This window comes from Myotis davidii, unplaced genomic scaffold (genome assembly GCF_000327345.1).
Source record: "Myotis davidii unplaced genomic scaffold, ASM32734v1 scaffold762, whole genome shotgun sequence".
Classification (NCBI taxonomy): domain Eukaryota; kingdom Metazoa; phylum Chordata; class Mammalia; order Chiroptera; family Vespertilionidae; genus Myotis; species Myotis davidii.
This window is the reverse complement of record NW_006293699.1, coordinates 2,385,614-2,403,551: the sequence shown is the minus strand read 5'-3', so window position 1 is coordinate 2,403,551 and position 17,938 is coordinate 2,385,614. Positions and strand designations below refer to the sequence as shown.

At 53.8% G+C, this 17,938-nt stretch overlaps 1 protein-coding gene across 1 annotated transcript in view; it reads right to left on the bottom strand.

Annotated features, from left to right (window-relative positions):
• The window catches only part of DPP6 (dipeptidyl peptidase like 6), a 330,888-nt gene that overhangs the window by 204,286 nt on the left and 108,664 nt on the right, over window positions 1-17,938 (bottom strand). Inside the window, exon 3 of the mRNA XM_015566244.1 lies at window positions 9,858-9,956. Within this exon, the coding sequence (XP_015421730.1) occupies window positions 9,858-9,956 (99 nt within the window). The remainder of the gene's footprint in view (window positions 1-9,857; window positions 9,957-17,938) is intronic.

The window sequence follows — 17,938 nt, the reverse complement described above, 5'->3', positions numbered from 1 at the left end:
GCATTACGGAAGCTTGTCAATCACAACCCCTTTCCAGAAATGGGACCTCTTGCCTCAAAATTCTTTTAAAAATAAAAAATCATTACATAGTTCAAAAAAGCCAAAGAACAAGGCAGCCTCACGGAAATGCACTGTGTCCAGCGCTTCCATTTCTGAGGCGAGTGAGGCTCCGTCCGTGAACCTAACACGGTGGCCCACGACCCAGAGGTTCACTGGGGGAACATGTCTGAAGGAACCGAACACCCGTCAGCAACAACACAAGCCTCGTTGTGTCTTTCCCAGGCGTTCAGTGATGCCTCGGAGGCTGTCCCCACGTGGGCCCTCAGGAAGAAAGGCTCCTAACAGTTCAGGAGCTGCCGGGAGTGGGCTGTGGCTGCTCACAGGGGAGTTGGCAGCCTCAGTGCTGTTTGCTGACCACCTGGGGCCCGTAACCCAACGTCAGGCTAAACCACGTGCCCAAGGGCTTCCGGATGAACAGGCAGTGTCGGCTTTTGGTGTGCGGCGAACACCTCCTGTGATGCCAGGAGTCAGTGAACACCTCCTGTGATGCCAGGAGGCACTGAGAAGACGGTGGAACAGAAGCTGCCCGGGAAGGTGGGTAGCAGGTGGGTTCCCATTTCCCCTCTGATTTCAGTTAAAAAGGCGCCCCTGCTGGTTGACCTCAGACATTTCACCTCTGGGCATCTGTGTGCATGCGCACTGGGAGGCTGTTGGGAGGGTTCGCATGTGCACAGGGAGGCTGCGTGGAGGGTTCGCATGCGCACAGGGAGGCTGCGTGGAGGGTTCCCATGTGCACAGGGAGGCTGCGTGGAGGGGTTTACTACAGAGTGAACATGGGTCTCATTTCTGAGGTCATTGAAACTAACAAGCAAAATAGAGACAGACTCATGGAGAGCAGGCAGACAGCTTCATTGGGGGCTGCTGGTGGGTGAGGGATTGAGGGAAAAAGAAATAATCAGTGGGGTGAGTGCAGGGGAGAGGGAGTGGGTAGAGGTGGTAGAGGGCGTATGGGGAATAAATGGTGATGGGAAAAAATAAAATAAAATAAAGAAAAAATAAACATAATAGCAAACATAATAGCCAATAAAAAAATTGACTTTTAGGACAAATTCCTGGTCATTCTATAAACACTGCCACCAGAGGCGAGGCCCTGCCAGCCAGGCGGTGGGACTGTGTCAATGTGCCCCTAGAATTCCTGCTCAGAACTTACTACCCAGGGAGCTGGCATGGACGTAGGGAAAAGCTCCCAGCAAACTGCTAGACAGAAACAAAAAGCAAAACTCATTTAAGTCCCAGAACAGCCACGCGGCCTCGTTACTCTCCCGGCTTCTCTGCGTGTTTCTCAGGGGCTTCCCGGGCAGGTCACGCTGGATTAGGGAAAGTACTGGTGGAGGGTCACATGTCCCTCCTTGGGGGGTGCGGGTCCCAGATGGGGCGGGGAAGGATCCGGTCAGTAAGATCTGCTGAGAAGTCACAGCCCTCGCTGCCCGGGCTGCCATGTGGAGCCTTGGGCTTCGGCCGGGACCCCCGATGCCAGGCTCCTGAGAGACCAGCAGCGAGGAAGGGTGGGTCAGTGCACACAGCGCAGCCAAGGGCCACGCAATGAGCAGCTGGCGGCTCCGGAGAGGGAGGAAACCCAGGGGGCGCCGCGTTGTCTTCACACACACTGGCCTCTCCCCACTCAGAGGACTCGCCCAGTCGGTGCCCTTGCTCTTTGTACGCAGAATTCCCCGGACTGGCACGTGCTCAGAGTCTCTGGAGGCTTCAGAGTCAGCCCCGCAGAGCTCTCAGGAGGCCTAGCGCTGCCCCCGCGCTGTGAGCCCAGGCGGGGCCTCGGCCTCTGACCCCGGGCACCCTCATCCATAAAACTCCGTTAGCAGGAACCAGTGTGCTGCTTCTCAATGTGTGAGGCTTGCTCTCTGTGCCCTTGCTTTGCGGGGACGGAGACACGGTCATTGTCGGGGGTCAGGTGGGGCAGGGACGACCGTGTGGGAGAGGCAGTGCGTCTAAGGTTGGGCACAGTCTGCATATGACCCATGAGCGGCCAGTAAAACCTGAGTGCGAGCCGCAGTGTCAGAGCCCCTCCAGCATCTGTGAGATCCTCCCCACGGAAGCAGGAAATGGACCTGGACGTGGAGTAATCATCGTACGTGTGCGCTTAGTTTTTAAAATGCCAAGAGTTACAACAAATAAAGAGCCCGGATATCCTTCAAATGGCCGGAAACCTGGCCTCCTAGTCCCTCCATACACGCTCAATTTGCCCACCTGCTGGGCCGTTCATGCAGACACTACATTTGTGGAGACCTCATCCCACGGCACATGCAGCCCGAGGAGCTTGCTGTCGAGGACAAGAGGTGTAAACCAACACTGGACAGAGAATGAGAGGTGCTGGGTGCAGGGTCGGAGGGGATTGTGCTCAATCATGGACGAGACCAAGTGGTCGGTGTTTGTGAATTAAGAAGGTGATCAGTGTTTGAAAAGATGCCAACGGTGATTAGTGACCCTGCAGGCTGAGGTGGGTGAGGACCTGGTGGAGTCATTTAATTGAAACAATAAAGGATAATGTTTCCCCATCTCAGACTCGGGGGTCCCTGCGTTCAGGATGGGAGTGTAAGGACTGGGCTCTCTGCTCCGCCTGCAAGGCTGTCTGAGTAAGAGTCCGTGCAGGAGTGGCAGCCTCGGCCTGCACAGGGCAGTCATGGGGACATGGAGCTCCCAGGCTCTCTGATCCGGTGGCAGATAGAGCGAGGCTGTGAGTGCCGTGCGTGGCTGCGGGTGGCCCTGCTCCCAGGTCCCGGGCAGTGCTGTCGGCACCACCTGCTATAGGCTGATGGAGCCTGGAAGAAAGACTGCTGCAGGGGCTGTCCCCATGGCGGGGTATCGCTCTCTGTCCCACAGGGGGCGGACCTCGCTCTCTGCCCCATGGGGGGCACTTCACTTTCTGCCCCACATGGAGGGGGGACACTGGAGGGGCTGAGTGTTGTGGGGGACCCTCGGGAAGGCCCTGAAAACCTGGAGGGTGGGAACAACCTGAGGACACCCTAGAAGGTGTCAGCCTTTCTGAGGAGGGAGCATAGCACGCATCTCACCCAGAACCCTTTCTCCAGAGAGCAGATAGATGCACATGTGCGCGTACGCACACACACACACACACACACACACACACACACACACACACACGTTATCTCCCCGGACCAGGAGGGGAAACAGGCCTGTCCCCTTCAAAGGCCCACAAACAGGTGGAAATGGGATTTCACTCCTGGCCTGTTCACTCGGGCAGAAACTCGAACATCGGATCTCCTAGGGGAGGGGGCGCTGGCCAACGGTGTAGCGGAGCACAGACGCAGAGCGTCCCCCCTTTTCTGGGAGAGCGCTGGTCCAGTGGAGCCCACAGAGCCGGGAGCCCCAATCCTGCACCAGACAATGCCAGCTTCCCACCCCAGCCAGCTAGGATGCGCCCCTCTGGCGGAGGAGGGGCTGCGAGGTGTCAGGGAAATATGGGCGGCCTCCTCTCTGCCCAGAGGCGTCCCGAGGCTGGGCTCTCAGCTGAGGCTCCAGGTGTTGCTGCTGCGAGTGGTGCAGAGTCCAGCGCCCTGGGGGGAGCACCTGCTTCTGCTCAGGGCCCCAGGAAGTGGTGGGTCTGCCACGGAGACACTGAGTTGCTGAAGCGGAGAAACGCAGAACGACCCCGTTCCCAGGAAAAGGGGACAGAGACAGAAGCAGGAGACAGGAGACCAGCACAGGGAGCCCCTCCCCCGGGAATTTCTACAGCGTCCGGGCCCCTGCGGGGTTTCCTCCTTTCTAAGGGAAAGCTAAAAGTTCAACCTTGCTGGGTCTTCCTGCAGGTTAAACAGCAGTGACGGGGCAGTTATGTAGCTGCTGTGCCTACTCCTGTCACTGTGGCTGTTGTTGCTGTCACCGCCCGGCACAGAGGTGCTGCCTTCCCCTGTTCCTGCAGGGACTCTCACAGGACACTGCAGGATGTGGGCGGGGCAGATACAGGACAGAGATGGGACAAGGTCACAGTAGCTACAGACAGCCTCAGTGTGAGGAACTGGCGCGGCCATGGGGACCTGGGTGTGGCCATGGGTACCTGGGAATGGCCGTGGGGACCTGGGTGTGGCCGTGGGGACCTGGGCATGGCCGTGGGGACCTGGGCATGGATGTGGGGATCTGAGTGTGGCCATGAGGACCTGGGCATTGCCGTGGGGACCTGGGTGTGGCCATGGGGACCTGGGCGTGGCCATGGGGACCTGGGTGTGGCCATGGGGAACTGGGCGTGGCCGTGGGGACCTGGGTGTGGCCATGGGGAACTGGGCGTGGCCGTGGGGACCTGGGTGTGGCCATGGGGATCTGGGTGTGGTCATGGGGACCTGGGTGTGGCCATGGGGATCTAGGAGTGGCCATGGGGATCTGGGTGTGGCTCTGATTTCACAGCATTAACATAACCTGAGGCTCCTAAGGCTGCACTGGGCTCCTTTCTCCTGCAGAAAGGAGGGTGCTGAAAGGGATAAGGTGGGAAATGGTGGTTTACGCAGATGGGCCCTCATTCCACCCAACCCTGCCACCCCTGCCGGGCTCTCAGCCCCATGGTGTCCTCCGTGCACCTGTGATGCATGACTTCAAATAACGACCATGATTGCGCCACCTCTCCCTGAGCTGCTGAAGACCAGGCTTCCTCTTTGCAACTGTCCTTCCGGGCCTTTCCCTGCAGTTAACGGTGGCCAATGGCTGCCACTGCACAATGACTCCCGGGCGCCGCCTCACTCGCTGGACTCTAACACTTAATGGTTTTGATTGAAAAACGTGGCCTTCAAACAGCAGCAGAAATGCCCACCGTTTCACACTCGGATCCCCCTCCGTCTCACCCCAGAGCTTTATAGGAAATCCGTTTGGCGTGTCGGAATATCAAAAGGGAAGATGACAGAGCAAATCTGAAATCAAGCTGCTGCTGCCTTCAATCTTACCTTCCGCTTCCCCGGGATCAGCCAGCGGCTATTTCCCTACCTTCAAAGGGAGCAATTTCCTCCGGTTTTACAGCTCAGCGTTTTAGGGGAGACACGCGGAGGGCTCACCGCTCACACGCGGCCGGATTAATGGGAATGAGCGTAAAAAAACACAGACCTGGGAGCGTCCATGGCAGCCCCCTGAGCGTGCCCGGGGGGAGGGAGAGAGCTGAGCCCGGCCCTGCCCGCGGGTAGCAGACGAGCAAATCAGGCCTGTCTGTATCCCAGTGACATGGAGGGGACAGCCGCCCCCGGGGGGGGGTGCCGCTGGCCTCAGCTTGCTCAGAGCCCAGTGCATGGGGCCCCTCAGCCACTCCCAGGTCGACCCCAGCTGCCTCCGTAAGAGGTACCTCCCCGGACTGCCACCAGGCGCTGTGGCATCGGACCCCGGTGAAGAGTGACCGACTCCATGGACACGGAACAGACTGGTCCCTGTTTACATGGGGGAGAGGGCAATGCAGGGAGCCCTTGCAGACAAGTCCGACTCCATCTTCCAGATTAATCTTTTCCCATCGTCCTCTGAAACAGGGTCAGGGAGAGGAGCATTCTCACTGTGACGAGCTTCAGTGAGAAAGTTTATCCAGGTGGAGGGACTGGTCCATTGTGTCAACTGCTACTGCTATGTTGAATAAGATGAGGTCTGGGAACTGACCTTGAAATGGAGCAAGCTGGAGGTCCCTGACGACCTTGCCAAGGTGAGTGTCAGGGAGCACTGGTGGACACCCGGGGCTGGGGTTAGAGCAGTGGTCGGCAAACTGCGTCTCGCAAGCCACATGCGGCTCTTTGGCCCCTTGAGTGTGGCCACGAAGTTTCAATCGTACTGTACGTGCACCCCCACATGTGGTATTTTGTGGAAGAGCCACACTCAAGGGGCTGCAGTTGGCCGACCACTGGGTTAGAGAGAGGGGAGGAGAGCAATTGGAGGTGTCACCTGCAAAGGACAGAGAAACCAGGCACTGCCAGGGGCCATGGGATCCGGGTAAGATGTGTGTGTGTGTGTGTGTGTGTGTGTGTGTGTGTGTGTGTGTAGGTGAGAGACATAAGATGCTGAGAATAATATAACAGACAAAAAACTGAACATTTAGAGAAAGGAGAGATTTGCTGCAATTATTCCTCAGCAAAGCAAAGCAAGTTCCCTGTGATTCCCTGACTGAGCACAGACACGCCACGGAGGTCATGGGCAGGGAGGGCAGAGTGCAGCAGGTGTGGGCACGGCAGGCAAGTATGGGAACTGCAGGCAGGTGTGGGAACTGAAGGCAGGTGTGGGCACTGCAGGCAGGTGTGGGCCTGTAGGCAGGTGTCGGCACTGCAGGCAGGTGTGGGAACTGCGGGCAGGTGTGGGCACTACAGGCAGGAGTGGGCACTACAGGCAGGTGTGGGCCTGCAGGCAGGTGTGGGCACTGTAGGCAGGTGTGGGGACTACAGGCAGGAGTGGGCCTGCAGGCAGGCAGATGTGACCGTGGGGTATTGAGATGCTTTCTTCTGGCCGGGCCAGCTGGACAGGAGGAAGGGAAGAAGCGTGGAGGCTGGGAGAGAGGAGAGGTCTACATTGTTCCAGGTGTAGAGGTCTACATTGTTCCAGAACCGACTCTGCACCCCTTCATGAGAGGGAGCTCAGGGCGGACCTCCTGTGGCCTCAGCTCTATTGTTCTTCACACCTCGGCTGCTTGCCCAGAGGAGCCACATGTGCCCGAGGAATGTCTGCAGGCCTTCAGTGTGTGAGAGAATTGAAGGCTGTTGCGTCAATCACTTTCTGAACAGGTAGGATTAAAAAGTCAAGTCTCTAGTAGAAAGATGGGTGAGGAGAAGTGTACCTCAAACACAGTGAATGCAGGTCCTCCTGACTGACCACGTGCATTAGTTCTAGACTATTAACTCCACTTTAGCCCAGACACACCGATGACCTCAGTGGTTCATGTACACTATAGAAAGGAAAGGCTATTTGAGGGAAATTACACCAGTTTTCTTCATCACGTATTTTTTTAGTTCAACACGGGCATCATGGAAATAAGGGATGCTAAAATAAAGAACTTAGGGGATGGAAATAATTCTAAAATATTCAAAACCTATGGTCTTGTTTAAACACACAATGTAGCTGGTGAGGATATGAAAGAAATTGTCTGGACACAGGTGACCTGAATTCTATCCATTGTAGCACAGTTTATAAAACCCAGTGAAACCCAGGTTCAAGTCAAAACTTTGCTACTGGTTAACTTTGTGATACTGATCCAGTGATTTAAACACTTTAAGCCTCACTTTCCTCATCTGTAAAATGGGAATAATGGTGATTATGAGAATTAAATGATTTAATATGTGTAAAGCACTTAATCTATAGCATAAGACATGGGAACCCACAGTAGGTGACTATGTAATGACTAGAGGCCCGATGCACGAAAATTCATGCAAGAGTAGGCCTTCCTTCCCCCATCTGCCAGCACTGACTTCCCTCCAGCATCCAGGACCAGGCTTCCCTCCTCCAGCTGCCCACAGGCATCTGGGGCTCATGCTGGCTTCCCTCCTCCGGCTGCCTGCAGGCACCTGGGACCCGGGTTGGCTTCCCGCTGGCCCCAGCTTTATCAGGAAGGATGTCCAGAATGACATCCAGAAGATGTTTGGTCTAATTAGTATATTACCCTTTTATTATTATAGATGATGGTAGTGGTGGTGGTGGTTTTGATGATGTGATGAAGATAAAGATGATGATAATGGTGATGATGGAGGTGAAGGTGATGATGGTGATGGTGATAATGGTGATGATGGAGGTGAAGGTGATGATGGTAATGGTGATAAAAGTGATGATGGAGGTGATGATGGTGATGGTGATAATGGTGATGATGATGGAGGTGAAGGCAGTGATGGTGATGGTGATAAGGGTGATGATGGAGGTGATAGTGGTGATGGTGAAATGGTGATGATATGATGATGATATGATATGAAGTGATGATAATGATGATGATAATGAAGAAGAGGAGGAGAAGGAGAAGATTTAAGGAGGATAGGAGTTTACTAATTAGAAGGCAGAGGACAGACCCCTGTGAACATGTAAGATTGAAATGTGAGTTTGTGCTGGGACCCTGTGGGGAAAACCAATAAGAAGAAAAGAGATAGTGGAAGAGAAAGAGAAAAGAAGGAATAAAGAAAGGAAGGAAGGAAGACAGAGTGGAAGGAAGGAAGGGAGGAAGGATGAGAGGATGGAAGGAAGGAAACTGGTGAAGAGGCAGAATCGGAGAATAATGCGAGGGCCAGACAAGGCCCCTGAGCGGAGCTGTGGGTCTGAGCAGGTCGGAAACGCCCTTCGCGCTGACCTAACACAGCTGTGCCTTTCATCAGGGGCCGCAGCTGCAGATGCAGCCTGAATCGAATTCTGTGCGACATACAAAGCCTGTGGGCAGGGGACCGAGGCAGGCATGGGAGGGTCTGCAGAGGCCTGTGCTGGCCACCGGCTCCTCTGCTTCTCCCAGGCTGAGCGTCTGTCCAGAGCTGAGCTGTCTGTCCAGGGCTGAGCCGCCGGTCCAGGGCTGAGCTGCCGGTCCAGGGCTGAGCTGCCTGTCCAGGGCTGAGCCGCCTGTCCAGGGCTGAGCCACCGGTCCAGGGCTGAGCTTCCTATCCAGGGCTGAGCCATCTGTCCAGGGCTGAGCCGGCTCCGGGCCAGAGGAAGCAGGGCTGAGGCCTTTCTATCCACACAGGCTGATGTACGTGCCAGCAATGGAGGTGTGGCCCATGCCCAGCGGGGAAGCCCAGCCTGCCCGTTGGACGGGTCGACTATATTCACAGGGGCCAATGCAGCTCCAAATTCACCTGCCTCGGGGCTTGGACAGAGCAGGACTCCTCCTTCTAAAGGTGCTCACTGAGCATGAAGCTTTGCGGTGCAGTGTGCGAGTTTATGCACGTCTTCCTGGGGAGGAGACCACCCTATTCCTCCTGTGTGCGTTCTGGGTGGTGTTGCCCTTGGTGGCTCAGTTTTGTCCCAGAACCGACTATGCACCCCTTCAGAGACAGCAATCACCTTCATTGTCAGGACCAGCCCAGAGCCCTTACAGGTCGCCTCTGCCCGGGCGGGGGACACGGGCCCTCGGCCTCCTGCAGAATCCGAGGTAACCCGCCCTCAGCCGCACATGAGGCCTGGCCCCTCTGCTGTCACCATAACACAGGCTATGTCTTCACTGGGGCTCGTTGGACAGTGACTTTTCCAGTGCACCCACTGAGGCTGGGACTCAACGCCCACAGCGCCCACGGAAGAGCAGCGCGGGAGGAATGCGGGCAGCGGGCGCTGGCCCAGCTGGGGGCACCCCTCCCTGAAGGCTCCCCCATCCCAGACCCCGCAAGAAGAGATGCATCAAGTCCTGCACTGTTAGTAACAAGCCCCCTTTTGCCTCTGATCTATTTTGTTTTGTTGTAAAAAACCCTGTGAACCAGAAAATGGATTATGTCCAGGTTGAGGGGAATGTCTGTCTGCAACCGTGCACGGGGCGCCCTGGCCCGTCTATCCAGCGACGTTCTGGAGACTTTTCAACTCCTCGGCCCCCGGCCCAGTGGTGGGTACAGTGAGAATAACAACATGAGGAAGCAAGAAAGCTCGGCTGTGTGCCTCCCAGGCTGGTTGCTTAGCAACATCTCACATCTCCCTGGGAGAAATCGTGGCTCCCGGATGTCACACGGAGGACCCGTGTCTCATGAGGGAGCAGCCCTACTGACCAGATACACGTTTTCCTAGAACAGTAACAGGATGGCCACAGCCAGAGCGCAGTGGGGCCACTTCTACAGTCAGACAGAGACCAAGAGGGGCGGCAGGAAGGCCAGGCCGTCGGCAAGTGGCTGGGCGTGGGGAAGGGATGCGCACGCAGGACTCACCGCTTATCCACTTGGCCTCCGGGTCGTGAACTTTGAACTCCTTACTGAAGAGATCGTCCACCGTGACCTTCTTCTTCTGGGAGAGACTGTTATCTTCCACTAGAAAACAAAGGAGGCGATGTCACACTCTCCGCGTTGGTGAGAGAAGGGCCATAGGTCATTCCGGTGGCCACTCGGGAACAGCACGTACGGTAGAGCATCTGAGGTCCACCAGTACATGCCCGACAAAAGCCAGTCACACTTTGATTTTAATTAAACCATCAGAGATGACTTGGTGGGGAGGGGATCCTGCGTCACTGACACGGTCCATTTCGCACCCCCTGCCTGCCACCTGTGAGGGCCACATCTCCGAGGTCTGCACGAAAATACTGTCTCCAGATGGAACGCCCCGGCGGTGGCTCGGTTGGCTGGAGCAGCATCTTTGCACTGGACGTCCATGGTTTGATTCCCAGGCCGGGCACATACCTACTTAGACTGCAGGGCTCATGCTGGGAGGCAAGCAATCAATGTTTCTCTCACAGCAATGATGTTTCTCTCTCTCTTTTTCTCTCTCTCCCCTTCCTCCCTCTCTAAAACCAATTTTTAAAAAGTTAAAATAAAGGACTGATTTATGAGCAATATGGTGGGAGTCGTCAAAAGAGGGATGAACAAATGTCTAAGGAAGGCTCTCTGCTGGGTTATGTAATTGATCATTCTTAGGCATTTATTAAATGCCAAGCACAGCAGCGTGGTGGCTGCGGGGTGAAAAGACGGCTGACATCTTCCTTAGGCATTTCTTCTCCACACACCCCACCCCAGCTGCCTACAGCTGGGGATGAGCTCCTGTTCTGGTAGATTCACACCCCGATGTCTGCGTGCACACTGCCAGTGCTGCCTGCACCCTCGATCATGAAGCTTGGAAGGAGGTGGCTGGGCCAGTGGTTCCCAACCTTGTTTTGGCCATGCCCCACCTGAGCACCTCTAAAATCCTGATGTCCTCTTACCCGCATGACATATAATCCTTATTATTCAAAAAGTGAGCTCCTATTCATGTGGAGGGAGCCTAAAAGGCCATTCACTTGGTCTAAACAAGCTTCCAAAGAACATGGCATCCATGAAAGAGAAAAAAAAAGAAGAAAAAAAGACAGTTGAAGTACTGAAGAAGAAATCACTAAGAAATTGTTTAAAAAAATATGAAGTGATATGAAAAAATAGCAAGTCAAGTTTCAAATATATAATAGAGAACTGAAGTGGATAAATATGTCACAATATCCTATCTAATAAAAAGCTAATACGCAAATTGTCCTCTCAGGAGTTCAACTGGGAGACCGGGAGTTCAATCACTCGCTATGACATGCGCTGACCCTCAGGGGGCAGTGCAGGTCATGGTGGGCGATCAGCTGCAGTGGCGGGTTTCTGAGGGAGTGAGGGAAGGAGGAGGCCAGGAGGCAGGGAACTTGATCGGCCCTGATCGCCAGGCAGGCCTAGGGACCCTACTACTAGAGGCCCGGTGCACAAAATTCATGCATGGGCATGGTCTCCTCAGCCCAGCCTACACCCTTTCCAATCCAGGACCCCTCGGGGGATGTCCGACTGCCGGATTAGGGGGATCAAGCCTAAACTGGCAGTTGGGCATCCTTCAGCCTGGTCGCCCCACACAGACTGCTGTTCAGTTGTTTGGTCAATGCCCCCGCCAGCCTGGTCGCCCCACGCAGCCTGCTGTTCAGTTGTTTGGTCGTCCTTCACTAACCCCCCTGCTGGCCTGGTTGCCCCACGCAGACTGCTGTTCAGTCATCTGTCTGGTTGTTTTGATAGTGATGACCCCTGGTTTTTTATATATTAGGATATACGAGGCTCCTAGAACCATGAGAAATAAAAAAATTCACTGTTAATGACTCATTCTCAAATTGCCCCCCCTTAAAAATCAAATTGCCCCCCATGTGCCGTGTGCCCACATTGGGAACCACTGAGCTAGATGAATCCCCAGCCCAGCAGAGATGTGTGGTTGATGGAACCCGTAGGAAGAACAAGGCATGGGGCAGCCTTTATCCACAGTCCCAAGCTCGGAGCTTGTGGGTCGTAGCTCTGCCTGAGAAGAGGCTCTGTCCACTAGAGGCACACAATCCCTCATCTGCTGTCAGAGACCAAGGGCCGTCCATCCGTCTGACCTGTGAGCGTACACTAATGGATTATACACACAGGGCAGTGACTCCCACTATCCTCACCTGCTACGAGAATGAGAAACGTTATTTTCACCATCTCGGAGGTACTAGTACATCCCTCCCCAGGAGTCCTGCTTGTGTCCCTGCCCTCAGACAGAAACTTCAGTTTTCAAACAGCCTTCCAGAATGAATTAAGTTTGAGAAACAAGGTTCAGTTGTAGTTTTGTCAGATTCTAAAACTAGTTGTGACGTATGACTCATTACAGGCAGTAAGAGCCATAAGCTGCAGTCTCAAATCCAGTGCCTGGTACTGCTGACTCTCCAGTCGGTCACCCTCCCTCCTGCAGCCCTCACACCGAGCACTCGGATGTCCCTCATGGCTCCAGGCCAGGTGCCCTCCATCCAGCGAGCCTGTAAGCTTTATGGATCAGGGTGACCTTCCCTCGTGGATGTCTTTCCATCTCCACTAGATGTGTCTTTCAAAGTCTCTAATTCCTCATCCTCCATGAAGCATCCCACAATGCATCCTGTCCTCACCCACCTCTCCCACATTCTGGCCTGTCAGAGAAAACATTGCCCACATCCATTTACAGTCTCAAACTGTCAGAAACAGTCTCAAACAGTCAGAAACTACTATAATGAGACTGGCAGCGGCAACAACTAAAGTCTATTTCATAACCAGAGGAGACACCATTCACCCAAAAGTCAGCTGGACTGTGAGTGTGAAGAGACACAAAAGACTCTAGAAGTACAACCACAGATGCTGAGGGCAAGTGAACAACACCAGAGACCTATCAAGTAAGCTGTGCATCCTGTGACTGAACACTTGGTCACAGTCATTGAAACAGATGGACTATGACAATATTGGATGTGAGGGCTGAGTTTAATGTAGGAAGGAGAACAGAGAGGAAACGCCTAGAAGAAATGGGCAAACCACCTATTTCTGCAAGGTACACATTATTTGCTATGCTATACAAGAGGCCTGGTGCACAACATTCATGCACTGGGGCCCTCCAATGGCTCGAAAAAGGAGCCTCGAATTGCCCGCTTCTTCCATAACTTGTCCGCATTCCCACACAGTCCAGGACCCCTCGGGAGATGTCTGCCTGCTGGCTTAGGCTTGAGTGGGCCTAACCCAGCAGGCGGACATCTCCCGAGGGCTCCTTAGCGCTGCTGTGGAGGCAGGAGAGGCTCCTGCCACCACCGCTGCACTTGCCAGCTGTGAGCCCTGCTTCTCCTGTGGGAGCACACCAACCACCAGGGGGCAGCTCCTGCATTAAGCATCTGCCCCCTGGTGGTCAGTGCATGTCATAGTGACTGGTTGTTCTGCTGTACTGTCGATTTGCATATTAGGGTTTTATTATATAGGATTGTTATTGAATCACTATTAAACTACTTGGCAATTTTCAAAGGGATTCCATGAGACCTCATGATGACATAATCCATCACAGATCAAAAATTGGGCACCAGTATAATCTAAAACACAGCAACAAATGTCACATACATTATATTGATCAAAAGAACCAGGTGGCCTGGCTGATGTAGCTTAGTGGGTTGAGTGTTGTCCTGTGCACTTAAAGGTTGTAGGTTTGATTCCCATTCAGGGCACATACTCAGGTTGTGGGTTTGATTCTTGAGCATGTGGGAGGCAACCCATTGATGTGTCTCTCTCTCATCAATGTTTCTCTCTCTCTCCCTTCCTCTCAAAAAAAAATTTAAAAAGAATATATTTTAAAAAAGAACCAGGTAGAAAAGCACACATACTATACGGTCATTTTTATACTATAAATGCAAAAAGTATAAAAGCATGTAAAACTCTCCTAATATGTTAGAAATTAGGTTACCCTTGATGACCTTCTGTTTTCTGATAAGAGTCCTGGCAATGTGAGCCTGTACAGTTTAAAAATTCATTGAACAATATAATAATTTTTATATATTTATTAATATAATAAAAGAGGAATATGCTAATTAGATTGGACATCTTCTGGCCATCCTTTGACTATCTGAGCTGATTAATCTATACTAATAAAAGGGAAATATGCTAATTAGATTGGGCAGACCGGACACCTTCCGGATGTCCTTCTGGACAAAGCCACAGTGGCAACGGCCGAGGCAGAGGAGGTTAAGGGCAATCAGGCTGGCAGGGGAGCAGTTAGCAAGCGGCTAGGCCAGCAGGGGGGCAGTTAGGGGGCAACCAGGCTGACAGAGGGGAAGTTAGGGGGTGATCAGGCCAGGAAGCAGAGGCAGTTAGGGGCGATCAGGCAGGCAGGCAGGCGAGTGGTTAGGTGCCAGCAATCCCCATGGGATTGGGCCTAAACTGGCAGTTGGACATCCCCTGAGGGGTCCTGGATTGGAGAGGGTGTAGGCTGGGCTTAGGGACCCTCCCCCCATGCATGAATTTTGTGCACTGGGCCTCTAGTATATTAATAAATGTTTTGAAAATCATTTGTCCCAGAATTTTAAAAAGATAAGCCTAAAACAAGATACCATCACATACCTGTCAGAATGGCCAAAATCTAGAACTCTGACAACACCAAGTGCGGGCGAGGGTGTGGGGCAACAGGAACGCTCTCTCATTGCTGGTGGGAATGCAACATGGTATAGACCAGCCGTGGGCAAGCTATGGCCCGCAGGCCGGATCCGGCCCATTTGAAATGAATAAAACTAAAAAAAAAAAAAAGACCGTACCCTTTTATGTAATGATATTTACTTTGAATTTATATTAGTTCACACAAACACTCCATCCATGCTTTTTTTCTGGCCCTCCGGTCCAGTTTAAGAACCCATTGTGGCCCTCGAGTCAAAAAATTTGCCCACCCCTGGTATAGACACTTTGGAAGGCAATTTGATGGTTTCTTACAAAACGGAACATACTCTTGCCCATGACCCAGCAATTGCACTGTTTGGCATTTACCCGAAGGAGCTGAAAACTTATGTCCACACCAAAGCCTGCACACAATGTTTACAGCAGCTTTATCATAACTGCCGGAACTTGGAAGCAACCAAGGACGCCTCCGGTGGCTGATGGAGAAACTGTGGTCCATCCAGATAATGAACCATCCTTCAGCTAAAAGGAAGTGAGCGATCAAGCTCACTGACAAAGACATGGGGGTTGGGCGGTGGGACTTCCATGCGTGTGACTAAGACAAGAAGCTGGTCTGAGCAGGTTACTTGGTGTGTGCTCCAGCTGTAATGTGTCTAGAAAAGGCAGAGCTACAGAGGCAGTTAGGAGCCCAGTGGCTGCCAGGGGTGCAGGAAAGAAGCACCAAATAGGCAGAGAACAGAACGCTTTCAGGGCGATGACTGCTCCGTGACGGTGGTTGCGAGTCATTGCACATTCACCCGAACGCCCAGAGCGCCCGGCACCGAGAGGGACCCCCATGGGAACCCTGGGCTCTGGGTTATGAGGACATGTCAGTGCAGGTCCATCCGTCTTAACTGAGGCACCACTTTGGTGAGGGATGTGGATATCGGAGGACATGCATGTCTGGGGCAAAGTTTACATGGGAAGCCTCTACCTTCCATTCAGTTTTGCTGTGAACCCAAAATTGCTCCTATAAATAAAGTCCATTTTAAAACTCCAGGGATATGTCATTACGGAACACGCAGTTACTTAGCGGTAATAACTCTCCAGCCGGGGAGCCTCTCCAGCAATTACAATGCAGTGCCCCCCGCCCCCGCCCCATGTAAACTCATTTCATCTTGTTTTGACTCCAGTGTAAACGCACAACACTTGACGTTTCTGAATTCCCGCACCTGCACTCCTGCCTGCTCTACAGGCTGTGACTGCCAACTCGCTAGAGTCCTCTTCTTCCCAATAAAGCCTATTGAGTGTAATTGAATTTATTTTTAAAAGATAAGCTGAGAGCTACCAACGCAGTTAGACATTAGACCAGGGGTGGGCAAACTTTTTGACTCGAGGGCCACAATGGGTTCTTAAACTGGACTGGTGGTTTTTTTTTTTTTTTTTTTTTTTTTAGTTTTATTCATTTCAATCGGGCCAGATCCGGCCCACGGGCCGTAGTTTGCCCACGGCTGCATTAGACCTAAGTCAGACCATGAAGGTTCAGTTCCATGAAACAATCCCTACGATATGCTCCTGCCCCCAAGGTCAGAGCCCTGTGTTCCGGTAACCCCCGGAGGCCCTCCCTCCACATGTACCTTCACATAGCGAAGCCGCCTGAAAGTGCCCTAGCGTTTTCCACCACAGACCGCTGTCCATCTTCTCTAAACCCAGAAAAGTCAATGTGGGGGTTGCTTCCTGCGCATAGGACCCTGCTGGTGCTCAGCTCCCCCAGTCACTGCGCAGGACCAATGCATGGGCGGCAGCTGCTGGGCGGCCGCACTATGACCTGCCACAGAGGTCACGGGAGCCTGTCATCCAGCGGGACACATAGGGGAGAGCAGGGCTGGCGGGGAGAACCCAATGGCCCCCTGGACAGGGCCCGCTCGCTGGGCCGATCGCTCAACCGGGAGCGCCATCAGCACTCTCCATAGGCCTTTGAGAAATAAAGCGTGTGGCTGTGATGACTGGACAGACGGACAGAACAAAGCAGCTGTGACTCGGATCGACCAGCGTGAGGCCCTCAGGACCCCAGGCAGGGCATCCGTCCTGGAAAGCGGGCCCACGCGTACCTGGAAACATTTCGCCAAGAGGCAGAATCCAGGCAGCTCAGAACAGAAAGGTTATTTTTTAAAAAGTACAATACGACTTAGAGTGATTTCTGTTATTCTGGCAGAATGGCAGCAAGGCTGGGGGGAAGGCACCCAAGATGGTGCCGGTGTTCCCCGGGGTTACGGTTACTGGCACTCTCCGTCTTAGAGGCTGAAGGTCAGCACTCACCCAGGGAGGCCACTCTGCCCTGTGCTCCGTCCGTCCGTAGGCAGGTCCATGGCTCAGCTATTGGCACAGCCCCACAGGCTTCTCACCTAGCCCGGCTACGCTTCCCCTTTACTGCTGCTTAATGCTGAGTCTCCCTTGGGGTGGACTCAGCTCTCCTGGCGCCTGTGCTCCCGTCTCCCCAGCTCCAGCTCCAACTCCAGCTCCAGCTCCAGCTCCAGCTCCAGCTCGCAGCCCCGCCCAGGGGACCAGGAATATCTGGCTGATGCACAGGCACCCCTGGTCCCTATGAGGATGCTCTGGGGCTCCAGGCGGGGGGCAAGGGGCTGCCCTGACACTCTCCCCTGACCCCCGGTGTTTTGAGTCCCACACCAGAGCCACTGCCGCCCCCAGTTCGTGATGGAGGGAGGAGAAGTGGGCACAGCCCTGAGCAGCGAAACCCAGAGAGGGAAACAGTAGCTGAGAAGCCCAGCAGAACCGAAGGGAAAGGGGGGCCCGGCACAGCCACACTGGGGTTTCCCCAGGAGTCTACATGGGCTCCCCAAGTCTTTTCAGGAATCTGGGGAGCCCATTGGAGTCGCCAACCAGGACACTCCAGCTAATTGTTGCCTGACACCGGCAGCCAGCACCCCAGGGAACGGTTACAGAAGCTGTGTTCCCTACTGCAGGCAGGAAGAAGGCTGCGGAACCCTTCCCATTAGAGACATGGGTGGGGCAGCGCTGGCTGTGCCCCTGGGCAGTTATGCAGACGGAGGGCTGCTGTCTGTGCCTAGAGCTGGGCTCCAGGAGGGAAGGCTCCCAGACACGGTGCTGAGCCGGCTACTCAGCCAGGCATCCCGCCAGGCCTGCTGCTCTGGGCACCAGGGCTGCCTGGGCGTGAGGACAGCAGGAGCTGTGTGCAATGCTAGTGGATGGAAATACAAATGATTTTTGGATGAAGATGTCGTCACTTCCAAAGTTGCTGAACTCAGCTGTTAGTTATAATAGGGTTTGTGCGTGTGTGTGTGCGTGCGTGCACATGTGTATTCCTGAAGATTTTCCATAGACAGGATACGTCATCTCATGAATAAAGACAGTTCAGCTTCTTTCTTCCCCACCCA